This window comes from Camelus ferus, chromosome 19 (genome assembly GCF_009834535.1).
Source record: "Camelus ferus isolate YT-003-E chromosome 19, BCGSAC_Cfer_1.0, whole genome shotgun sequence".
Classification (NCBI taxonomy): Eukaryota; Metazoa; Chordata; class Mammalia; order Artiodactyla; family Camelidae; genus Camelus; species Camelus ferus.
Genome location: NC_045714.1, coordinates 21,138,812 through 21,165,266, shown reverse-complemented (window position 1 = coordinate 21,165,266; position 26,455 = coordinate 21,138,812). Strand labels below are relative to the sequence as shown.

At 45.4% G+C, this 26,455-nt stretch overlaps 1 protein-coding gene across 10 annotated transcripts in view; it reads right to left on the bottom strand.

The window, feature by feature from the left end:
• Window positions 1–26,455, bottom strand: part of KIF16B (kinesin family member 16B) — a 243,920-nt gene that overhangs the window by 190,334 nt on the left and 27,131 nt on the right. For all 10 annotated transcript variants that reach the window (XM_032461796.1, XM_032461793.1, XM_032461794.1 and 7 more), the window contains 9 exons: window positions 22,326–22,395; window positions 20,207–20,320; window positions 14,479–14,595; window positions 12,384–12,481; window positions 11,582–11,691; window positions 8,808–8,950; window positions 7,030–7,198; window positions 6,722–6,853; window positions 5,374–5,549 (listed from right to left, as the gene is read on the bottom strand). In XM_032461796.1, the coding sequence (XP_032317687.1) occupies window positions 5,374–5,549; window positions 6,722–6,853; window positions 7,030–7,198; window positions 8,808–8,950; window positions 11,582–11,691; window positions 12,384–12,481; window positions 14,479–14,595; window positions 20,207–20,320; window positions 22,326–22,395 (1,129 nt within the window). The remainder of the gene's footprint in view (window positions 1–5,373; window positions 5,550–6,721; window positions 6,854–7,029; window positions 7,199–8,807; window positions 8,951–11,581; window positions 11,692–12,383; window positions 12,482–14,478; window positions 14,596–20,206; window positions 20,321–22,325; window positions 22,396–26,455) is intronic.

Genomic DNA, 26,455 nt, shown 5'->3' with positions numbered 1-26,455 from the left:
GCAAACGCAGCCAGGTGAGGTGCAGAGGGACTTTGGCTGCATTTGTAACTCACAACCTGAAAGGCAGGGACATGGGGCTCCCAAAGATGTCACCAGAAAGAAAGAAGGGCGTCCCCCTCCCTCCCCATCCCCTGGGCAGCCTCTCCTACCCAGATTGCTACATAAATGTGCAGTTATTCTGGGCATATGTAAGCATATTTTTGGCACTTTTCTAAACATACAGCATGATCGCCATTCCGAATAGTGCCTTTTTCACTTAACAATCTATCTTGGGGAAAAGTTAGTACCAGTAAGTCCACTTCATTCTTTTTAACAACTCCAGTTCCACTGTTCAGTATTCCCTTGTAAAGATATCCTGCCGTTTACAGCAGTGTGTTCCTATTAACAGACACGCAGGTCTTTCTCATCTGCCTTCCCTGCGAAGCTACCATCTTACACCAGCTGCCAGCAGCAGTACGCGTGGCTGCATCAACAGAACAAATTCCTAGGAGGGAATCTGCGAGTCAGCTCTATGAACGATTTTTCTTAATTGCCCAGGTGTCCTCCCCTAGAGGCTGCAGTAATTTTTTCACTATCATTTACTCTTCAATTTCTATTAAAAAGAATGGAACCCACGAGGTGATCCTGAGGCTCAGTTAAACATTCAGTCTAACAAGACCACCTGGGCCACATGTGGCATCTGTGTGCTGGGCCGAGGACAGAGCCGTGGCCGGGAGGGCGAGGGCCTCACTGCAGTCCCAGGTGACTGTCTCTGGGCCCCTTGAGGGGTCCAGATTCAAACACCCCACACAAGGTGACTTCTCCTGTAACAGACGCACGACCTCCAGGGCGGGCCAAGGACACCAAGCACCACCACAACAGGGGGACCCAGAGCCACGTGGTTTACACACTGTCCACCCTAATCCCGACAAAGCTCACCTGGTAGGGGTCATGGTTATCACTAGAGATGTTGTCTGATTACAAGCTGGCATCTCACTTTTATTCAGTTTACTGAGAAGGAAGCCAGGAAGTTAGCCTTTAGTAAAGGCAAGTCACCTTTAGTGAAGGGAAAGCTTTGTTAACTCATTACCACGACGCATCACTGCATACCCTGCATGTCGTCCTGCACCAGGATGGTACCCAGCAAACATCTCCCACTGAAGAATGTGGGTGCCAGGTGTTGCTACAACTGTAGTTTGTTATATGGTTGACAATTCTCAAAACCATCAGTAACCCCTTCACAACATGGTGAATCTTAGACTCCGCTGTTAGGATTTTTCATCTACAATCAGAGCGGAAACATTCTTACCACACCGTCAGTTCAGGAGACCGTCACTAACAGAACATATGCATGCAGGCTCCTGTTTTGAAGCGCATGTAAAAAAAGATCGACCTAAATCCTTTAAAAGATACCTTTGGTAAAATTAAACCATTTTCAATTAAATTATTCCTTGCAAGCTGTCTGGCTAGGAGAAAAATGTTCAGGATTAAATAACACTCAGATTAAAGTCCTGTGTTGAACCAGGAGTAACACTCCATCAAAACTGCAGCAACCTCGCGCCTCCCACCCCTGCCCCTTCACTGTGCAGTCAAGGGTTTCATCTTTGCCCAGCTGGTGAGTGTCAAGGACCTCTCCTCGTTTTTAAGAACTTCGGGGTATAATGTCCATGCAGTGAAATTCAGAGGCTGATGCCTCTCTCTGTACCCACATCCGCACACAGACCCGCGTCGCCACCCTTCAGATCTGCGCTGACCACACTGCAAGTGGTGCTGAGCACACGTCCACACGTTCAGAAGCCACTTCAAACTCTCTTCTCTGTAAACTATACTCATGTGCGTTGTTCATTTTTCTGTCTGGTTTGATCTTATTTTTCTAAGAGGCTCTTTTCATAATAAGGAAAGCAGTTTTTTGCAGCATGAGTCAGCAATCTTTTTCCTGGTTTGTATCGATCAGAACAAATTTTCATTATATCATGTAAGTATGCTGGGGCCTTACTTATTTCTGTCCCCGTGAGCGCTCACGGCACGGGAAAGAGGAGGTGAAGTTCCCTGTGACAGGTGTGTGTGCAGCTCTGTCTCCTGCAATTTCCTACAGTCGTCTTGTTTTTTTTCTCTCCTTTCATGAAAACTGACTTCACATTTGATCTTAATCATGAATCGCACTTTTCGTCATGACAAAGGGCTGTTTTAAGGCTCACGCAACGCTGTTTCTGCCCTGCCTTCTTTCCCCTTGAATTGGGTCTTTGCCAAGTCTCACAAACTCATCAACTAGTTTTCTTTTGCGACCCTCTCTGAGATGTGTCCACCATAAAGGTTCACATGTAATGACATTTCTGTTCTCCAGCTATTGTTTAAAGTTCAGCTGTGACTCCAGTTACACAAACGAGAAATCCTGCCTACTTCCGTCTTTTCTTCCTCAAAGTCTTCTTTGCTGCCGGGGCTGTCCTTGCTCATTTCATCTCTGTATTGCTTCATTTTCTCGTTACCTTCAGATACATTCAAGAGAGAGGAGTTAACAGACATTTTCCCTCTGCCAAATTCAAAGCAGAAGTCTGAAAATATGCTTCAAATATAACAAAAGAGAACACGTGAAGAGACAAGAGATTCAAGTGCTCGACTTCATTTATCATCTGAGAAGCACAAACTAAACCCATCCTGTGACACCGCTCTGCACCCAGCAGAATGGTTATGATGAAAAACAGGCAATACCACGTAGTGACAAGGACCTGCAGCAACCAGAACTGGCATCTTCATATCCTGATCGTGCTGTAAGTCGGTATAACTTTCTTAAATTATTTGGCAGTATCCACCAAAACTGAACATACGTACACCCCCTGACACACCAACTCCACTCTTGGGTATAAACAGTGCAGACATGTACCTGTACATTCACAAAAAGACATAGAGAAGGAAGTCCAAGCAGCACTGAGAGCCCCAAAAAGGAACCTCCCCAAAGCTCATCAGAAACAGAGCTAGGACACACTTGCATGGTGGAACACAACACAGCCCCAAAATTGACGATAAACGGATCTACAACTTCCTGGACCACCGTGGATGCATCTTACAAATACAATGTTGAGTAAAAGTAGGATCAAAAGAGTACATATTTCATGATTATATTTATAGAAAGAACAAAAACCGGCAAAACTAAAAACTAATCTACGCCTTTAGAAGTCAGGATAGTGGCTACCCTTGAGGGGAAGGGCAAACAGCAGCCGGAAAGGACCATGAAGACGAGTTGCTAGGGTGCTGGTACCTTCTGTTTCGTGATGGAATGCAGGTTCGATGGGTGAATTCAGCCTGTGAAAATTCACTGATTCATATACTTACAATATGTATAATTCTTCAATAAAAAGTTCACATATACATGTATGTATAAACTACCACATAAATATATCTGTGTATCTATGTACCAGGAGAAGCAAGAACACGTCAGAATCTTTCGCTTTAACAGTGCTTCTGAAATTCTGATACACATGGCACTTTGCAGTGGCAAGTACATAAAATTATCAGAAGCAGGAGTTTTTATCTGGCTGTACTTAAACAAATAACCCAGAAGCAGGACTGATGTGAGTAATATTTTCAGCGAACCACGGCAGCATTTGGGATGGAACACTGTGGGAATACAGCCATGTCATCAGGAAAATGTACAGAGGAGCTTTTAATGGACACGTAAGCACACCTGCTTATTTGGAGCAGCACAAATTTAATTAATGTCGGATAAGCCTGTATTGTCTCACAGTAATTTACAGCTTCAGAGTGATAAATTATTTTAAATTGGACTCTTCTTTTTACTGTAATGTATTAAGTTTATCAAAGAACATAATCTTTACTGCATCCTAAAATAGACAGCTATCTTTTCCATCCTCACTGGCCCCCACAAACTACAGTAAAAATAATCCTTCAATTACTGTGGGTGGTCTTTTGACCACAAAAGAACCAAGACAAAATGTCACAAAATATAAGGCAACTGGCACCTCTGAAGACATTCCTCAGGCAGAATTTGTCAAAGTTTTAATAAAGGTTTTCCATCCACGTGATAGGCTCCTTTCTAGGATTTCCTTAGTTTAGTTTTAAAAGTTTGATCTTTCTTTTCCTTCATTTTCATGACTTAGTAACATGTTAAGTACAAGAAATTTAAGAATTTTCCAGGCACTCTCCTTTCCCTGCGGTAGTTTGGGTGAGCCCATCAAGTCGTCCTACTTCAGGTAAACGTTTTAAAAACTTTGGAAAAAGATCCCAGTAACAAGGTGTTTTAGTGGAAATGAGCACTGCGGTTCATGTCAGAAGTGCTGTGAGCCTGCCAGCACCACACGCAGCTGGACCATGCACGCCGACAGCTTCCTTTTGCACGCGAGAAGGCTCCGCATCCAAGAGGAAAACGTACGTGGAGGTATTTCTACATACGGAGCAATTCCTACCCCACCGCGGTCAGCCAGCTCACGGGGAAGGGCTGTCAGTTGTTCCAGGGCAGAGGAAACCCAGGTGTCCAGCCGTCAATGCTCTCACAGGTCAGACCACTTACGGGATGTCGAGGGCTTCGAGGGCCACACGTTCCTGGACGGAAAACTGCTCTAAAGGGAGCACTTTGCATTTAAAGAAAAGTATTTTTTTTTTTTAATAAGACTTCAGACATCCATTCCTGGGTTAGGGAAATGGGAAGAAATATACCTTTGTTTATTTCTAACTCCCATTTAACTTGAACATTTTCAAAAGCTACCCCTGATTTTCTCTCACAACAGTGGCCCCATCAGAGCCTGGCACACCGCGATCACAGAACATGGCTCTGTCTGCGTGCGGTGCAGATTACACGGAGGTTTACCGTGAAAAATACGAAAGGACAAGGCTCCTTCACTAAACACAGAAAGACCCTGAAGCGAGGCTGCTTCAACAACCAGGCAGGAGCCCAGACATCGTCTCAGCCAGGCCGCAGGCATGTCACACCTGTCACTGTGTCAGCATCAGCGCTTCCACAGTGGGCGATGCTACATTCAGAAAGCTGTTCAGATGGCTCTTTCAGTCTGCTAAAATACAGTTAAGTCATAAAATGCATGGGTAGAATTTTAAATATTACTCCAAGCACCTCAGTTTCCTTCCACTAATGGACATTATGCTGCTACTCCTATTGCAGGCTAAATTCCCATCCATAATTGATAACCATTAGGTAGTTAGTCATTTCAGGTCTAGGGGATAAAATCTCACACACGGAGCACACGAGGACGCAAAGGCCGACAGGAGGGCGATGTGCAGGACAGCCCGACTCACGCCTCCACAGCTTTACTGAGCACTTGTTTACTCAAGTCCATGCAGTGGGTGAGACAAGTGTCTCAGGCGGATCTAGAAAGAGACGCCATTACTCAGAGAAGGTGACCCACGGACCTCAGAGGAACCGACCTGACTGCCCTGTGCAAGCAGCGTCTTCAGCCTGGCGATTTCCGCTCGCAGCTCCCGGATGAGCCTGACGTTGGGGTCCTCGTTGACGGTGGGCTTGTTGATGATGTTTTTGGCTCTGTTTGCATAGCGGAGGGTGCTGAGGGTCTCCCCGTAATGGACATCAGCGGGTGAAATGGCTGTGAAGCATGAATTCAGAAAACAATTTACCCAGCACTCCGTCTCATTTGAACACAAAGTCGATTTGTAATTTAAAAGTCAGATTAACCCCGGGTCATTGGAGAGAGTAAATATTCATTGCCACGGTCATGAATATTAAAAATGATCTCAGACCCCTTGGAAGGGCACTCATTGTACCAAATTAAATGCCATTTCGCACGTCGTAAGTTTAGAATCAGCCATCTAACTAAATCTAAAGTGAGATATGAGACACTCCGCTGCAGTTTAGGGAGTTTCCTCTGTTGAAAGTGTAAGAGGAGGGTTTCAAGACTCTTAACCCTTCTCAATATGAAGTAGAAATTAAAATGCTTTTAAAAACTCAGGCAAAATCTACCATCTGTGAAAGTCCAGAGCGTGAAAATTTTTGAAAAGAGTCAGTAAATCAGCTCGTTCTTTTCCGCCTAAAGCTTCTGGCTAATCGCAGCCCCACCCCACCCACCCCCACGACAAACTGTGGGGCTTAACTGACCCCACTGCTGCATCGTCTGGGGTGCACACCCTGGGGCAGACCCTCTGCCTCCAGTTCCCAGGAGGCTTAGTGGGTGGGGTGGTGTGGAAATGGGGGGAGGGGGCCACGGGGAGTGGAGTTAGGAGGGAGAGAGCTTCTGAGTTCCCCTCGACAGTTATCTGCCCTTTGCACACTTTTTTTCTCTCCTCTGCTTCTTCCAGTTAATTAATGAAAACAGAGAGGTAAAGTGTTACTGTTATGGTTCTTTGCTGTATTTACTGTTTTTTTTTTCCCTCTCAATTCTTAAATTCCACATTTACTGCTTTAAAATAGAAAAACAAAGTTGGTTTACTTTGACTTAATGTCCCTACAGTGACCTTCGCCCACAAGGAGCAGAGTAGAAGTTTCTATCCTGTCTTTTAAGTGAAGAAAAGCTGACATCACCCTGCGAGTATCCTAGCTCGCAAAACCGGGAACGTGGCAGTGTGTGTGCCTAAGACGGGGGGAGCGAGTTAACACAGTGCTGTCGGCTGGATCACAGTAAGTGATTGTCTTCAAAACAGAAAAACTACTTTTTTAATAAAAAAGGTGCTATTTCCTAATGAGACACTTGAAACTTCAATATTTACAGCTAATTCACAGAAAACACTATACACTGAGGGAAAAAAAACTTCAGACTCTTACTCGCAATCATGATGGTTTTAGAGTTTCCTCCAAGGCTGTCTTTTAACAACCAAGTCAAAACAGAATCCCTGTAAGGCACAAAAACTTGTTTCTTCTTTACAAAAGGGTTTGATGCATCCTGAGATAAATCAGCTGGAGGGGGAAAGAAAAAAGGGGGGAAAAAATTAAAGACAATTATTTAAGTTTTTTTTTTCCCCTAATTTGGCTTCAAAAAACCAGATGTGTAACACAAACATGAAACGTTTAAGTGCTTCTTACTAACACAGCAGCACCAGAATGAGCGGAGGCGGGAGTCGCCCCGAACCCACCTAAGGCAGAGATGACGTTCCCCAGGGTCACGAGGGACTTGTTGATGTTCCCGCCCTCCTTGAGGCGGACCCCGGTGGCCCCCGTGGCATCCGCGCGCTCGCTTCCCGCGAGGTCCACTAAGTGGATCTTGCTGACGGTCTCGCACGGCATTTCAGAGTCAAACTTCGCCTGGGGTGAAACACAGAAGCAAAACCAAAAAGTATGAAGACCCCTGGCGCTGTTGATAGTGCAAATTCCAATTGTTTTCCACGCCTCACACTCATCTCTCGGGGGAGTTTTTTTTTTTTTTTAATTTTGTTGTTTCATCAGCCTTCTTACTGACTACAGAAACTAAACTGAATACAGTAGGAATCTACCAGACATGACTCTTAAACTTTCTGAAGAACTCTGTATTCCGTGACTCAAATCACGTGGTCATTCTCAAAAAGGGCTGAGTCCGACGGTGACAGTTCAGGAGACTAAGGCCCTGAGGGGGGCACTCAACAAAGAAAAATACAAGTAAACAAATGACTGCTTTTGTTCTCATCTAAAAATCTTCAATATTACAGGCACAACGGCTTTCCAAAACATGATAAATATAGACAGGTGAAAGATCATTCAACCATTATTTGATGTTAAAATTCGATTTATTTCACAATTACAAAATAGTGAAAATCTTTTTTCTTTTTTTTGGCGAGGGGAGGTAATTAGGTTTACTTATTTATTTTTAGAGGAGGTGCCGGGGATTGAACCCAGGACCTCCCGTGCATGCTAAGAATGCACTCTACCGCTTGAGCTACACCTTCCCCTTACAAAACAGTGAAAATCTTAAGTATTATATTCTTTGGTTCTGGATTCTACCAAAATTTTACATTCCTAAAGATTTTTAACCTATGCTTTACAGGCTGAACCAAAATGCCAAAAAGAAATCACTACATTTTGATTGAAACGTAAGCCCCTTAGATACAGGGGTGGCCACATTCTAATTCGCATTTACCAGAAAGCAGGAGAAAACCAGGCAACAACAGTGAATCAAAAGACAATGTCTAACGAAAGGCAAACTTGTGAAGAATGCACCGGGAGTTGTTCCAGCTGACCCCAGAGAACGTTTTCATTTTCTCTGCTCTCTGGTCCCCCTCGTTAATGAAAGGTTATGTTATGTCTCTCTCTCTCCAACGTGCTCAATGGTTAAGACAGGCCAGGACTTATCCAAACCCCAACATGTGCTCAAGTTCTGGGAGGACCCTACATCTTCCCGTTCATCGGTTCCACCACATACTTACGCCGAGTCATTCCCACGCATGTTCAAAACACTCTCTGCCTCCTGATCGGAACAACTTCTTAACATCAGTACTTAAGAATGTCCCTTGTCCTTTAATATCATTCTAATAATTGTAATCAGCATTGTGGGATGAGTCCCACAGAGCAATAATGCGCCACAATGAGTTACTCACCTGGGCCTCCAGCTGGCCTGACTCGCAATCCATCATCTCCCACAGAGCTTGCAACAAGGAAAACTCTGGCTTAATTAAGCACAAAGCAAGTTTTCTTTTTTTATTTTTTCATGTCAAGAACAGGGCAGAAGCCTGCTGAGTATTTCTTAAGGGCGCACATCAGGACACCTCAAATGAGTGGGACTGCACCCAGGGAGAAACTCAGCACCCAGCACACGTTCAACCCTAACTACAAGACCAGGGCAGCTGGCCACCTCTGCCGCGGCTCCCGCTCAGCAAGGTCGGTCCTCAGCGCCAGGTAAAGCCCTCAGGCTGGAGCCAGCAGGCCCTGCAGCCGCCCTCACCTGTGTGAACTTGATGGTGAAGATGGCATGAGACCGGCTGCTGACGTCGTTCATCCCGGTGGCGGCAGTGGTCCGGTTGATGTTGCCTGCGTCCATGAGCTCTTCGACGTCACCGTAATTCTGCACCAAGTGTTTGGACAAATCTGAAAAATCAAGAGGGTGTGAGGAAACCTACCCAATATATCGTCCATGGGAAAGGAAATGCACCTCTACAAACTAATGCGCAGCGGTGCAAACCTGCTGACTTGTTCCGACAGGGTGGTGGTGGCTGATAACCAGCCTCGGGAGCTGGGCTGCCTCAGGTCCCGCCCCAGCTCTGCGGCTTCCGAGAACACTTACCTGGTTGTAAACAGGTCACTTAACCTCACTGGGCCTCTGTCACCTCACCTGACACTGCGTACCCATCCCCTGCGGCATTTAGGATAACCTAACTGAGAGCTACCATCACCAGCCTCACTACCGTCAACCACAGCCAGAGAAATGCGCACACTACTTCCATGCAAAACCCTACAGCACCCTCTTTAAATCCTTTTCAGACACTTTTTATTCATCCTTTCGGAAACATTCATATGGTTTTAAAGCCAAAGGCTACAAAAAGTATTCTGTGTAAAGGGTCTCCCCCCTCCTCCACCCGATAACCCCCCCCTTTCTGTCAGGAAACCCAACGTTATGAGTTTCTCCAGGCCCTTCCAGAAATAACCATACGTATACAGGCAGTTACACATATATAAAACCAGCTCCTTCTCCCCTTTCACACGTGGCAGCCTACCATACACACTGTTTCGCATCCTGCTCTTTTCTGTGCAGTGGTACACTGAAAAACATTCTGTATCAGTTAAGGTGATTCATTCATTTTTGTGGCTGCAGAGCACTCGACCGTACACATGTTCCAACTTAACAGTCTCCTATTAAGACTGTAGAGGTTGTTTAGATTTTGTTTCCAATACAAATAATGCTGCTACAAGTAATCTTGTATATAGGTCTTTACCAACATGTGACAATTTCTGCAGAATAAATTCTTGAGGGGTGGAATTGCTAGATCAAAGCACATTAGAAATTCTGATGCAACTGCACAGCTGTTCTCCATGGAAGGCAAGTCACACCCAGCAACAGCAAAGCCTAAGACTGCCCATCTCCCAACCTTTCATCAGGTTTCCCCACATCAGCTGGGGACAGGGAACAGATGCTATCTCAAAGAATTTTTATTTTGCTTTTCTCTGATTATGAGCGAGGCTGAGCATTCTTTCCTCCATTTAAAAACCACCAGTGTTTCCATTTTTGTGGACAGTCTAGTCGCACTCTTTGTTCATTCTTCTCCTTGGTGCTGCAGCTGTCCTTATTAATTTATATGTGCTCTTTATATATTAGGGAAACTAGTCCTTTGTCTGAAACTTGCACTGAAAATACTTTCTTCACTTTGTAAGTTGTGGTTTTACTTATATCTTATGGTGTTTCTGCCAAGTATAAAGTTGGCTTTTTGTTTTGTTTTGTTTTACCATTTCAAAGTTAACACTTTCATTTCATGGTTACTGGATTTTAAGTAAAAAATTTTTTAAACTTTCCTTTCTCCATTTCTAGAAAAAAGTAACTCAGAGTTTCTCACAGTCATTACGTCACTTTTTACATTTAAATCTTTGACCCATTTGCCATTTGCCTTAGCATAAAAACTGAGCTCTGGTACCTATTTTCTTGTTTTCCCTCCCAGACAGGTTAATAACCCATATTCCCCTGATGTTTCAACAGCAGATCTGTTAGAAACTAAATCCCCAGTAAGTATCTCCATCAGATTCTGGATGTTTTACCCTCTTTGATTATTCTGTCTCTTCACAAGCCAGCTTTATACCATGTGGTAACATCTGATAAGACAATTAAAGGGGAAACATGAAGGCACAGATAGGCTAAAACTATTAACAATAATAGTTATCCCACCCTCCACAAAACAAATACATAGTTCCACACCTCACGTTGGGCAGAACAGGCAAAAGTTCAATTAAACATTTACTAACATGTAGATGGCGTCCTGTCAGTGCACCTGGTATCTCCAGGTCAAAAAGGCAACAGAAACAGGAACACCTTCAAACCCATGACGAGCCTTCAGCCTGGCCTCCAGCAAGCCACACAGGAAGGACCACAGCCACGGGAAAGCCCACAGGCCGGCCGGCCGGCCAGCCGCTGCTCCCCTGCTGCACACAGCGGAGGTGTGGAGAGCTGACTATTCTAAGGACAGCCTTTAATCCAGCCTACTGCTAAAATAATGAGCAAGGGCCAGCCCGTTACCCATCACCCCTTGGGACACCCCTCACAACGGACTGTGACACAGGCCGTGAACCACAGCACGAAGGCCAAGCACCACGGCACAGGAAACTGCAAACCCTCTTCTCAAAGGTGAGAGCTCTCAGATTCTCCCTATAGGCACATGGTACCATGAAGGTCAGTAAAAACACACCGCTATCACGCACAGCCATTGAAAGAGACCGGTTAGGTTGCTTATCTTGCCTGAGAACTTTGGAAAACAAGTTTCTCGAGTTCTCAAAGCCAGAGGAAATCTACTGGCAAGCCCCACAAAGTCAGCAGATGCCCAGTGAAGTACAAATGCATTAAACGAACAGCGGGTAGTGACAGAACACGTCATTTTTACTAGAATAAAAAGTCCAAAAGTAATTTTTTTTTTAAATCTCACCATTAGCCTAGACTTTTTTTTCTCTGAAACTCTTATTTTTACAAAAATTCCCAAGAAGAATAAGGATGTGAAAATTCACTCTATTCACTCTTACCCTCAACATAAGGTCCCTCTTTTGGATGCTCCCGGACTCGTAAATTGAAGGTTTTGGATGACTTCCGGCGAAGTAGATCTCTCACACGTTCATTATAAATTTCTAAGTAGCTAAAAGGTCCAAATAGAGTTGAGTTCAGTAAAGTGATTTCAGACATTAATAACAACGACAGCACCAGCCACATCCGTGTGGGTGGTGACCACTTTACCTGGAGTATTTCACTACATCAGCCCAGAGGCAAGTACCAGTATCATCCCCATTTTACAGGGAAGACAATAGAGGCTGAGGGTGATTTAAATACCTTGTCCAAGGCCACACAGCCACGGAGAGGTCAGGCAGCAAGGAGGACACTTGATTGCTACGTCTGCCCCCAAACCACTGTCTCCTCACACAGGTTTGAGTTTAAGGAGGACAAAAACACCTCCACCATCCAGACTGATTTAAAGATTAGATTTACAGTGATCCTACCGACAAAAAGAACCACACAAGTCTTATTCAACTGAAGAATAAGGCAAGGAGGTAGACACTGAAAGGCCAGATGCTTCCTCCATTTGAGGTGAGCATCTGACATGCGTTTCTGACCAAGCTGCATGCCTGACCTCTACCAGCCTCCCAAACCCTCATCCAAATGGTACCCGAGAAAGTCACTGAAGACATATGTGCTTTGAGCTTTATTGCCAACTCTCACAGTACAGGAGGGGAAGGAGTAGACTCTCCTTTCAGGAATCCAAAGCCTTTATCCATTCCTTGTGCCCCGAATCAAGCTCACACTCAGTGACTCAGGCCACACCATGGACTCTACCTGACTTCGGTTCGGAAAGACGCTTCATCCCATCTGGTGGTCTCATTTATCCGACTGAAGAGCCCTTCGCAGATCCGGGGTATTAAGCCAGAATCGCCCTGCAGTGGGAGGAACGTCTCAGCTGTCACTTGAAGTAAAAGCAATCCATGACTGCCTTTGGAATCTGCTGGAGTGGACTCAGATTCCCGGGGCCCACAGGCCCACCCCAGGGCCCCAGGCACACCACCCACCCCGCCAGGACTGCTTCCTCCTCTCGGAAATGAGAGGACTGAGCTTTCTAGTTTCTAGTTAGGGACCACGGCAATAGGCAGTCACCAGCTGTTAATCGGCCAAATCGTGGCTGGCAGACACAAAGGGACTTATTCTCTAGTTTTCAAACAGGACAATCTACTGCTATAAAACCCATGTTACAAATCTAATCTGGTCAGAGGACAAAAAAAAAAGTTGAAATACACACTCAGCAGAGAAGAAACATTAATGTAATCTTAGTAAGTCCTCAAAGTAGCTAAGAATTGTCTTAAAATTTAGGTGATGACCACATTAAAAGATGCAGTGTATCCCTGCTTTGATGCAGGAACACTTGCACTGGCCTCCCTGACAGGAACGTTCTGACACCCCGTATCACTTAGGCAGCGTGGGCAGCACCAGTAATATGCACACTTTCGCCAGCACCGAGAAGCTTATGAACTTCAGAACGGGGCTAAAGACGAGGAAAATGTTCCTGTTAGAGGCCGAAACTTTAGGGCTTCCGTGATGTCTTCTGAAGTCCCTCCCTCCCTTCACCCGATCTCCCACCCAAAAAGTTTTTTTTAAATATCACCCCAAGTTTAGGAATTTTTTTTTTCCTTTATACCATTGACTCAGCACTAATTCTTGTCAAGAAAAATTATACCTTTCATCACATATTTTGTTCTTACTTTAAAAAACAAAATAAAAATACCCAAACAGTCCTCAACCATAAGGTCAGAGAAAAACAGCTGTAATTTATGAGTGCTTTATAGATGTGGAAATTCCATAAAACAGCTAAGAGGGAGTCAACATGCAAACTTCATTTTTAGAGAAGGCGTTTTTCCCGAAGGCACAGTGGGAAAGTAGGAAGAGAGCAGTATCCCTAAGAGGAAATGTAAAACTCTTAAAACTGTCTGTTCTTCACTTAAATCCATCCCTACTCTCCAGCACCGAGGGTTCGCAGCACAGCTTTGAGCTCCTCCTCTTGGAAAGGTCAAGCCTGGATTTAAGACGCCAGGACCCATGCACTGAAGGGCCTGCATCTGGAAAGACCGGCCCTGCTTTAACGCACTACAGCTTCCAGCAACCACCGAGCACTAGCGTTCAAGGCACCACTGAGCCCGCAGCAGGAAGCCCTGGGACCCTCCCCTCGAACCCCCACTTCCAGAGCAGGCCGCCGCTCTGAGCATCAGCGGACAGTGTCACCACGACATCAGAAAAGTAAAACACACAAGCACTATGCAGACCTGAGGAAACACAGAACGGGATAAGGCCCTACAACGATGTCTAGTTTTCCCTAATCCGTATGTGGGGGCAAGTGTACCTTTAAAGGCTTTACTTTATACAGCCCACCCGCCAAACTGCACACGATGTTTATAACTTGTAGGTGCGCTCTGTATAACCTGTGTAATTCTTACACCTTTTATGTATTTGCAGGATGTACGTAGCGTCTTTCCACCAAAGAGATTTTTTTTTTTACATTTTTCTTGTGAAAAAGTGTTTTGAATAATTTTAAAAAGAACAGAGTTCAGTAATTTTATTCAAACTGTTGGGTTGGCAGGAAAGAAGAATAAATTACTTGTGGGCCCAGCATACTTTTTTGATAAGATTATAAAGCCTTTAAAAATGGAAGATGAACTGAGACTCGCATCCATTATTCATGCTTATAAAACTTAAAACTCTTTCTAATTTAAAATATCTCAAAGGAAATTTAGTCCAACTTACTACTGAGTTTTATCTTACTGCTAAAGAATGATCAGAACATGAAAAGCAAGTCAGTACAGACCACGTGATGAAAGGGGTCATTTTTATCAGCCCAAAGAGAGAGAACGAGAAACTCCCTCCCCACACAGTGCAAACCACGTACAGAATCTCCCATCATGGTGTACGACTTCCCTGATCCAGTCTGTCCGTACGCAAAGACACAGGCGTTATAACCTTCAAACGCAGACTTCACAACATCTGTACCGAGGGTTTTGAAAACCTGAATGCAAAAAGAAAAAAGAAAAAAAACACAAAAGATACAATGACAATTACCATGGATTTTCATAAAAGCCATTTTAATAAAAAAAAAAAAAGCATTCCTGAATGCTATTTTCAACTCAGAAGGATTACACCCTATAAATAAATCACTGCAGAGCCGTTAACAACAGAATACACGTGCACTCCAGTTTTTAATCAAAAGGAAACTTTTTAAGGAAGCAAAAAGCAACCCCATCCTTTTTCCCCACTTAAGTTAACAAAAAATTCCTGAAATATAAAAATGTAAACAAGGCAAAATGACAATTATGTGTAGAAGCAAAGATGATTTTAAAGCCTGATGATTTACCATTTCAGAGTTAAATAAACTTATAAAGTGATTCACTGTATCAGAGCTTCTATAAACTAAATATTCAAAACCTGAAAGTCACGACAACCAGAAGGTATGGCTCAAACCATGCCAAATCAACGGCATCGTTTTAAGAGTCCGGCTACTCATCGAAATAGTCTCGGGAGGCCCCTGCAGAGCTGAGTGATGGGTGAGTGCGGATGAGGCTGGATGCCTGGGCCCCTCCAGTAGAGTGCAGATGCTTCTTTCTATTTGGACACTTGCCCGGGAGGGGGAGGGCAGGAAGGCTAACTGTGTGGGGCCTGGCTGGCACCTGCAGTGGCCGGAGTCATGTCCACTGCCCCACACAACTGCAGTGGGACACCTCGGGGGACGGAGGGAATGAAGGACAAATACCTGACCCCCACAATGGATGGAAATGAGAACTTCCAAACCCCCACAAGCTTTCACGTTGCCTCCTGCCCTCTCGGACCAGCACACGAAGGGCACCCGGAACACGTCCCCGCTTCAAAGACAAAGCCCGTCGGCAGCCGGAGAGATACCGGAGGGAAAGAGCACGACCGAGCTCCCAGGCAGAGCCAGAGAACGGTGTGCAGTCACCGCCATCCACAGTGGGGCCCCATCGAGCCCCAGGAGGGTTCAGTCCCTGTGAGTGGTGCCGGGTGAGCACCATCTCCCGCGGGGAGGGGGGCCCTCGGGCCGGGTCACCCCCCCCCTGCCCCGCCCAGACAGGGCTGAGGATCACTGGCTAGCATGCGCCCTTCCTCCACATCGGCAGCCCTGCCGCCAACACACCTGTCACCCAAGACGAGATAAAAGGACTCCGCTCTCTTCAAGCACCATCCTCCCACCACCTTGTTTAGAATCAGTGTCCTCGGTCTCGTCAAAGAGTCACACACGATCACGGCAACCGAGCCCCTTCCACAGATGGCCACCGCCTTACTCTCAGCCGTTCTGAGTCAATTCACACCCATTTCAGCTTCAGGAGCTGATATTCTCTGACCTCAGTCTCAAATTCTGCTGACTCAGTCAACTCTCAACTACAAGAGCCACCAAACTCTGTCCCGTCGTGTCCTCTGTCCTCACAGAAACACTGGGGGGGGGGGGCAATGTCGCTAGATCCGTTTTCCAGGAGAGCTGGCTCACCGAGCATGCAGTGAGGGGCAGAGTTGGCATCTGCACCCGGCCTATCTGACCCCTAAGTCTATGCTTCTAAAGGCCTCATCGCTGAGTCCTCTCTTCCCACATTCTTGACACCAACCTGGAGACCCCGACCCTACCCCGGGGGCCTCCCCCCAAGGAACGCCCCTGCACACACACGCATTTCTGTGAAGAAGCAGAACCAGGAATCCCAGGGGCACTCTGGGCTCCAGATCACCTGTCCGAGGTTCGTATATGGACCAGAAGGAAAACTGTAAATATTTCTCCAATTATCTCCAGTTAAACAGAAAACAAGAGGCAGATATCTTCTTTACCATTTCTCAGAGTGCCACTGGACAGAAAGAACAGCCTTCCGAAAAACTCCCAAAGAACACACGCATGACCTCCTCCCATGCTTAAATCTGCGGCTAAAACAGAGTCATAGAAAATGTCCATGACTTTTACCATGACTTTCCACTTACACCAAACCCAAAAGTTTTCAAAATGAAATTCTTCCCCAGGGTTAAAATCCCCGCCCACTATCTACCTTTCCTTTATTCTCCGGAAAGCTACCTCAGCTGGCGTCTGCCAGGCTGGGGTGGAGGGTGGGGGATGCAGGGGGCTGGGGCTGGGGGCCACAACCTCCACAGGCCTAGAGGCACTGAGACCCAGGCCTGGCTCAGTCTCAGGTTTGTCGTCTGGGACCCAGAGAAGCAGCAGGACACTGCCCACCTCTCCAGGGCTCCCGGCAAGGAAGAGACCGTCCCAGGGCAGTGCCCACAGAGGACTGATTCCCCGTCATCTAGCAAACCAGGGCGGGGATGAGATGGACGTCCTGCCCTCCCCCACAGGCCTGGAAGCCCCGCTGAGCTCCTCCTCCACTAGGGTACCCCCTCCCCCTCCCCCTCCACCCTGGGCTCCTCTGAGTGTCTGGAAGGCTGACTTCCAGAGTAAAGGGAGGCATCTCCGGGCCTCACTTCGGGGAAACTGCCCACAAGAGGGCACCGTTCAAACAGAAGACTGTCCCGTCCAACTCCTCAACTGGGGGATTTTAGGTTTCAAGCTTCTGGGGGGGGGGGGAGGGGAGGAGAATCAAGGAACAGGCTGAGTGAGATCAAAGCCTCCCTTCGGAGTCTGAAGAACCATTAAGAAAATGAGACCTTCCTAATGGTCTTTAATTTGCATGACTATGGAATTAAACTGCTCACTAATTTTTTTCCTACATCTAAAATTAACTTGGAAGGGAGCAATATGAATGGTCATCTTACTTGGAATTTGTTTAACATTAAAGGAAACTTGATTTGAACTATAGTAATGAGCATATGTCTTCTCAAGATCCCTTTATGTTTAAAAGATTACAAAAAGAGAAGAAAAGACTAGGGCCACATCACGCTAAGCCCGCAGCTTCCCCTGAGCAAGCTGTCAGCCCAGTTCCTGGGCAGGACCCAGCCGCGTGAGTAGCTACGACACCAGCGATGAAAGTCGGGGCTGAGGAAGAGAACCCTCTCTTTAGGAGTGCTGAAAAACTAGGTATTTTCCTGTGTCTCTGCTGGTGTTAGTAACATGTGGTTCAGTGTTTACTAACATATCTCAAGGCTTTTTTACTTTTGAACTGAGTGTACCGATCAGCTGAGATCGTCCCACAGCCTAAGAACACAAAACATCTGAAGCCCACACAGTGGAAGCGGGGTGCCTCCTCCCCAGGTGAACACTCCTCACAACCTCAAACTTTTTAAACTCTGGGCATGCATTTTTAACCTGCAAAACAACTAACCGTGCTGCTGCTCCCCTGACCTTGACTCTCCTTGAACCCAGGAAACCCAGCTGCTCCCATAAATTCACCGCCCGCCACCGCAGAGGAGTCCTCGGTGACCGGAGACCTTGACGGCCCTCATCCATCCTCTGGTGGAGACGCTCTGAGGACTGTGCCACAAACTAGCTTTTCCCTCAAACTCCCTCGTACCAGCCACTTCATTCCCACTCCTCTGTTAAAGCCAAAATCTGGATTCTAACGGCTGTGACATTCTCTCTATTCCTCACCAGACTCCTAGCCACCAGCGTGGATTAATCCAGTTACCTCAGCACCAAAGTCAACCTCACTCACTCGCTCACCCACTTATTCATGCAGCAGGCCCCTAGACGTATCCACCACTAAGGACACACCTCTCTTCTCTCTCTCATCCTTAAGACCCTCCAGTGGCTTCTCCACCGCCCTATACGTCAGCCCCATGATCTGAACTCTGCTACTATTCAGCCAATTAGATCAATGGACTTGAGCAAATTATTTAAGCTAAGTCTCTTCCACGAAGAAAAACGGAGCTAAGGTTGACCTCATTTGGCTCTCATGAGGATTCAACGGGTCAGCAAACATGAGCACCAAGCAGCGTTTCTGACTCGGACACAAACTCGAGCCACAAGAGTTCACCCTTCTTCTCCCGGCCCCTCGTCCACACCAGGTCTCTCCCATGGCCCCAGTCCTGCTGCCGGTCCTTTCCAGGTCTCCCCGACACTGAGTCAGCAGCTTCCAATACCATCACTCCAGTCCTCTCCTTGGAACAACTTTCCTATGTTCACAGCGTATCTTGACACCAACATTTACATCTCCTCCGAGAGCCTCTGTCCTCCACAAACCACTTTTCAGCCAGCTATGCTTCTCAGATGTTAAGGAGTGTGCAGATCACCTGGGGATCTTGCCAAAAAAAAAAAAAAAAAAAAAAAAAAAAAAAAAAAAAAGCACTTTGATTCAGTAGGTCTGGAACGGTTCCTGAAATTCTGCACTCCTGCCACTTTCCCTGGCAATGCTGATGATTCTGGTAGATGGACAACAAATTAGACAGTGATACCACTTCAAGATGCCATCGCCTGGCTTACAACCCAGGGCAGGCGGGGCAGGAGCTGTCATCTCATTTTACCACCTGGAAACCTGAAGCAATGTCTCCAAAGAAACTGCTAAGAAGGCCAGATGAGATGCCACGTTCTTCCCCCCACACCTGTGCACCCCCATAACCCCACCCCACTCCACTCTAACACCCTCCTTGTCCCACCCAGGGGAATACACCTGTCCCTCTGGTCATGTGACACAGGGGCGTGTGATGGTCTCCTGGAGCATCTTTGGGTCAGTTCTCATCTGCTCAGGTCATGTCTACATTTAGATCACAGACACCTACAGCACAGGTTTCCTGGACAAATTCCAGCTTCATTCTAGTTCTGGGAAGATTAGGAACCAAATGTTCTTTCTAGAACCTATGATGACTCACCCAAGCAGGGGAAATGTGACTTGGGTTTGAAGTCTACCTCCTAAAGCTCGGTATGGCAGCAGGACTCAAGGCCAAGTGGCTTATCCCAGGCAGATGTCAGAGATACTGAGGGTCCAGTTGCAGATCACCGCAATAAAGCGAGAATCGCAATGAAGTGAGTCACACGAATGTTTTGTCTCTCAGTCCACATAAAAGTTACGTTTATACTATACTGTAGTCTACTAAGTGTATAGTAGCATTATGTCTAAAAAAATAATAGGCCTACCTTAATTTAAAAATACTTTCTTGTTAAAAAATCCTAACCATCATCTGCGCCTTTAACAAGTCGTAATCTTTTTGCAGTAATAACATGAACATGGGTAACATGATCACAGACCACGACAAATATAATAATAATGAAAAAGTTTGAAATACTGCAAGAATTACCAAAATGTGACAGAGACATGAAGTGAAGCAAACGCTGCTGGAAAATGGTACCAATAGACTCGCTTGGCCACAACCTTCAATTTGCAAAAAAATGCAGTAACTACAAAGCACAGCAAAGCAAAGCGCAGTAAAATCAGGCACACCTGCCAACGTCCCCCCAAAAGGGCTTCATTTGCAGAGCTCCTTTAAAACAGTGGTCATGGCCGAGTTTTGAAATAAAAATTATGATCATGCTCAGAAGTGGGAAAAAAAAAAATCAAACCCTCTCAGGCTGAAGATAAATGATGCTGTGTAACAACCAAAAAGCTGAGTTAGCAAAGGCTAATTTTATATAAGTCATATTCAGAAAAAAAACTAGCAAGATGCTTTAAAGCATTTTAGGATAGGGATGTTTTTTCTTGGCACAATAACAAACCAAAATAGAGTATTTGAAAGTATCATACCATTTCTTGTGAAACGTAATCTGGACTTTTAGTATCAGCAGAATAAAAAGAGAAGTCATAGGTGAAGGTCTTGGTCCGTTCTCTTCCTGAGTCCCCGGTCCCTCCTTCCGGTATCTGGAGAGAGATGATCGAGAGGGTAATAACGATATAAACAGCCCTGTTGGCTGACAAGCAACCTATCCAATTCAAGAGAAAAAAAACTTCACAAAAAAAATACAATAATCACCATTTCCCACTATTTACACCCTGACTCAAATCCATTTCACTCCTCCTGACCACTTCCTGAATGAATGAATGAATGAATGAGAAACAAACAAACAAGCAAACCTGAGCTTCTCCCAGTAGCTCAGGCTCTGTACTCAAGGCTACTTCTCTGGACCTTTTATCATGATTACCTGATGTGAACCTGACACTCCAGCCAGACTCTGGTTTTTTTTTTTTTTTTTCTGGCTTCATTGCTTTTTACTGTCCCCTCCACCCAAAACCACCAGAGCTGGCGTCTACACAACTCCGGGGGTGCTATTCACATAGATCACGATGTGACTAGCAGTGGCCCCACCAGAAACTCCAGGTCAGAGGCTTCCTCGTCCACGAACCTTCCTTTGGGCACTCCATCCAGAAGTAATTTCTACCCCTCTGAGAGACTAGGCCCTCCCAGGACACAGCATAATATGACTTTATTGCATTTGTCTGCATACATCTTGCCTACCTTGTAGATACCTAAACTGAACCAGAAACCATGTTTAGAAATCTTCATATGCCACCAAAGCCTGGCACAGTTCCCTGGACATATGCTGAATATAATTAATCATCATATTTTCTAACATATGCAGGTACTATAAAGAAAATTTTTAAGGTTCTAATTATTAAAATGCTAAAAATCCAGGGCTCTATTCTGGTTATAACAGACAAGGAAATGTTTGTACAACTCAAAAAGCAACAGAGTGATCAAAGAAAACAGATTCCATAACACACAAAGAAAGGAGACTCATCCAAGGCCAGGGGACTCCTTGCTCGGTTTCAGTAAATACAGTTTTTGAATGATTAGACCTCTACCACAGCACCGTGAGCACACAGAGATACACGAAGCAGAGCAAAGATGACTGACAGCGGAGAACGGACGAGGGCTGACCGGCAGCAGCATGAGAAGATGCAGGAGGTCGGAGGAGGGAAAGCTGGGTGCGGGCCAGGTGGAGCTGGAAGGGGGTCTGGGGTCAGAGGAGAAAGCAAGACACTCCCCTGGAGAACGCCTCAGACCAAGGGCCACCAGAGCCCCAGAGGCGGCCTCTCCAAGCACCCAGAGCACCGCCCGGTCAGGAGACGGGCGCATTCCCCAGCGTCCACCCCTGGAGATCAAGTTGCACAACTTTAAACTGGATCTCAAAGTGCCCGGTCCCTTGAAGCACGAAGTAACAGAAATCCAAGCAGAGGCTGATCTGCACTTGGCTGGGGGCCAGAAGGCCTCCGAAACCCAAATCTGCGAGCTGACAACAAACACGGACAGAGAGCGGGGTTGACTCCATAAACTACACGATTCCTTTATTACTGATTTCTCACTCCTCTTTTCCCCCTAAGTAGAAAGTACTCAGGGTCCTTTGCAAGTTCAGACCAAAGGAAAAACCAGGATATTTTAAGTACAAAAAGAAGAACTCGCCATCTTAGAAAATGCTGTTTGTTTGTTTTTTTTTTTAATTTTTCATCTCCTGGTTTTTGAATAATAATACCAGCTCCTCTTGCAAAGCTTACAGAATTAATTATCTGCATTAAAAATGAAAACAGATCTGGGGCCAAAGCATATTTAATGATCTACAGTGAGCCAGTGGCCAGGCTAGGGGTCCACATAAAACTGTCTGGGTAGGAGTAAACCAATATGCTCACATCCCAGAGCTCCAGCTCAGACCTGTTTCCCAGATCAATGAAACCAGGGACGAGAGAGGAAACAGCATCAACCCTTTGGCATCACCACTGAGCCCAGGCCAAGTGCAAGCTGACGTGGTGAACTGAACTGAGAAGGGAGGAGAATGGAAACAGCAGGTGTGTCTATTTACCCACAAACCATCTGGTGCTGAAACAAACACGGAACTCGTGGAACTGGAGCCAAGGTCAGGTCGCTACTTGCCTTTAAGTTTGTGATTGTTGTTTTGCTTTTCTCCATTTGAATAATGAATTTGGCTTCCAAGTCCTTTTCCCTGCAACACAAATAATTCAGTGTTGGTTAGAAGAGAAAAGAATGTTTTTAAATTGTTTGTTGTATTTACTTTTTACATATGGCGGCTTGTTTGTAAATGGCATATGAAGCACAACCTCTGACACTCCCCCCAAATTCTTACTAACAGGAATATTAAGACACACAAAACAGATGTCACCATCAAAAACTTAGGACTGAAAATACTGTGTTGTCGAAACCTGGAAGAATTTCTACCTGGAAGCCAAAAGAAGTGTAAGTGAAAAGACAGAAACCATGGATGGCTGTGTGACTGAGGAAAATGGCAGCCCCATGGAGCTGGTCCAAAAAAAATGACACCTTATCCCTTCATCCAGGATGAGAACTAAGAAGAAAAGTAAAGTGAGTGGTCACAACCAGGTGCTACTTCTAGAGGCAGCCCGGACACTGTCCCCTGCCCTCAACCTTGTCTCTACATTCATTCAGAAACTGTAATTCCTAGAAAACATCAGAACAGGAAATTAAGAGAACTCCTAAAAAGTGCAGTTCTCTGGGGGAAATGAGCATACACCCACGCAGTGGAGCGTGATGTCACTGGAAAAGGAAGGAGGAAGGTCTCTGTGTTATATACCGGTGTGGATGGAGGCCAGGAGATATTAAGTGGAAAATGCGAGGTGTAGAAAAGTACACACAGAATGCCACCACTTATATTTAAAGATAAAAAGGACATCCCATTTATTTTTCAAAAGGTTACCTATGGAGAAAGAAGATGAAGTGGAAGACACAGGGACAGAAGCTAGATCCACAAAAATACCTTGATCTCTAGGTCATCTTTAGAACATAAAAATAATTCACACAAAAATAAAACAATATTTTAAAATAACCTAAAACACAAAAGAAAGTTGAAGCAAATGAACTTAACCATGTGCCACATGGTGAGGAAAGGTCTCAATGACAACTGTCTGGAGGAATCTAATCCAAGGAGAGAAAGAACTACAAAGAAATCTTAAAGCTTTTTCAGGAATCGTATTTTTAATGATAAAACAATTGTAGTTATTCTGGGATTTCTGTTTATGAAGTGTGGAATAATACATGAGTAATTATGTTGCTGCCACTGAGAATCAAAGTTTTTGGTAGAAAGGAGATAGAAACATTAGATTTGTTAAAAAGAAACTATGGGGTCAAAATGGAGTCACTGATGCTAAGTCCCACCAAGACAATACCTGACTTAATGCAGTTTCAGCCTCTCCCAGGAGCAGAGTCTTGAACCAATCAGTCTGGAATTTCCTGGTCGACACTAATAAGGTAACTTGCCTGGTGAGACCCCAGTCTTCCCCAAGGGAAGCTGACTTTGCCTGAAATAACCCATTTTTTAACTTCCTGGTCACACCCTCCTTCTGCCTATCAAAGCCTTCCATCTTGTGTAGCTCCTAGGAGGGCCTTTCTACCTGCCAGATGGGATGCTGCCCGATGCATGAATCACTGAATAAAGCCAATCAGGTTTTCATATTTACTCAGCTGAATTTTTTTAAGACAGATTGATGAGGCTAGGTAAAAACTCCGTAGTCCTGAATCAGATGGGAAAGACTAACACGGACTTTATCTGAAATTGAAAGAAAAGTACTCCCTAGCTTTGTCCTCTGTAAAGGCCTAGAATCTTAAGCCTAAATTATAGTATCTGAATACCATTTTCCACTAAAGTAAGCCATGGCTCTTTGGAGAAAGACTCAATCCAAATACGGGCAGACCTTGGAGATATTGGAGTGGGCTGGGTTCCAGACCACTGCAATAAAGTGACTATCACAACACAGTGAGTCACAGGAATTTTTTGTTTCCCAGAGCATATAAAAGTTATGTTTAAAGTGTGCAACAGCATTATGTCTAAAACAACAAAGTACATGCCTTAATTAAAGAATACTTTATTGCTAAAAAGTGCTAACCGTTGTCTGCCTCAGTGTTGACGGCTGTTGACCGGGGTGGCTGTGGCTACTTCTTAATATAACAAGTAACTCTCCCTCATCCATTGACTCTTCCTTCTATGAACAATTTCTCTGTAGCAAGAGATGCTGTTTGATAGCATTTAAACCACAGACTCAAAATTGGAGTCAATCCTCTCAAAGTCTGCTGCTGCTATATCAACTAAGCCATTTCAACGATCTTCACAGCATCTCCACCAGGACTCAATTCCATCTCAAGCAACCACTTTCTTTGCTCGTCCAGAAGAAGCACCTTCTTCTCCATTAAAGTTTTATCATGAGATTATAGCAATTCAGTCACATCTTCAGGCTCCACATCTGATTCTAGTTCTCTTGCTGTTTCTACCACATCTGCAGTGACTTCCTCCACTGAAGTCATGAAACCCTCAAAGTCATCCATGAGGGTTGGAGTCAACTTTTTTCAAACACCTGCTAATGTTGGCATTTTGACCTCTTCCCATGAATCATGAACGTTCTTACTGGCATCTAGAATGCTGACTCCCTTCCAGAAGGTTTTCAGTTTACTTTGCCCAGATCCATCAGAGGAATCACTGTCTATAGCAACTATGGCCTCACAAAATGTATTTCCTAAATAATAAGATTTGAAAGTTGAAATGACTCCTCGGCCCAGGGGCTGCAAAGCGGATGCTGTGCTAGCCGCATGGAAACAGCATTCACCTCCTTGTCCATCTCCATCAGAGCTCCTGGGCGACCAGGTGTGCTGTTAATGAGCAGTAATATTTTGAAAGGAATCTTTTTTTTCTGAGCAGTAGGTCTCAACAGTGGGCTTAAAATACTCAGTAACATGTTAAAAACAGATGTGCTGTCATCCAGGCTTTGTTGCTCCATCTAGAGAGCGCAGGCACAGTGGGTGAGCATCACTCTTAAGGGCCCTGGGATTTCTGGAATGACAAATGAGCTCTGGCTTCAGCTTTAAGTCACCATCTGCATCAGCCCCTAACAAGAGAGTCAGCATGTCCTTTGCAGCTCTGAAGGCACTGACTTCTCCTCTCCAGCTGTGAAAGTCCTGGATGGCATCTTCTTCCAACAGAAGGCTGTTTCGTCTGCACTGACGGTCTTGTTCAGTGTAGCCACCTTCATTCATCATCTTAAGCAGATCTTCTGGAGAACGTGCTGCAGCTTCTGCATCAGCACTTCTGCTTCACTTGGTGCGCTGATGTCAAGGAGACGGCTTCGTTCCTTAAACTTCATGAACGAATCTTTGCCAGCTTGAAACTCTTCTTCTGCAGCTTCCTCACCTCTCTCAGCCTTCACGGAATTGAAGAAAGTTATGGCCTGGCTCTGGATGAGGCTTTGGCTTAAGAGATTGTTGTGGCTGGTGCGATCTGTCCAGACCACTCGGACTTTCTCCATGTCGGCAACAAGCCTGTTTTGTTTTCTTATCCATGTGTTCACTGGGGCATCACTTTTACTGTCCTTCAGGAACTTTCCCCTGCATTCACAACCTGGCTCACTGTCTGGCACAGGAGACCTAATTTTTGGCCTGTCTCAGCTTTCAACACGCCTTCCTCACTAGGCTTACTTACGTCTAGCTTTTGACCTAAAGTGAGAGACATGGGACTCCCCCTGTTGCTCAATCACCTAGAGGCCCTTTAGAGGCTATTAAGGCCTAATCCCACTATTGCTATGTCAGGGACCAGGGAGGCCCGAGCAGAGGGAGAGGCAGGGAACAGCCAGTCTCTGGAGCAGTCAGAACACACACAGCATTTACTCATTAAGTCTGCCGTCTCGTTTGCGCACAGTTCATGGCACTGAAAACAATTACGGCAGAAACATCAAAGATGACTGATCACGGATCACCATGACAAATACAATAATAAAAGTTTGAAATATTGTGAGAATTATCAAAACATGACACAGAGACACGAAGTGAGCAGATGCTGTTGGAAAAATGATGTCGATGGTCTTGCTCGAAGCAGGGTTGCCATAAACCTTCAATCTGTAAAACACGCGGTACGTGTGAAGCATAGTGAAGGATAGTAAACGAGGGGCTGCTCGCGTAAGAAGGCAGGAACGCCGCATGTCAAACGTTACTAGGTTGTCTCAGCAACTTCCGAAACGGCTCCCAATGACCCCTGCCTCCAGGTA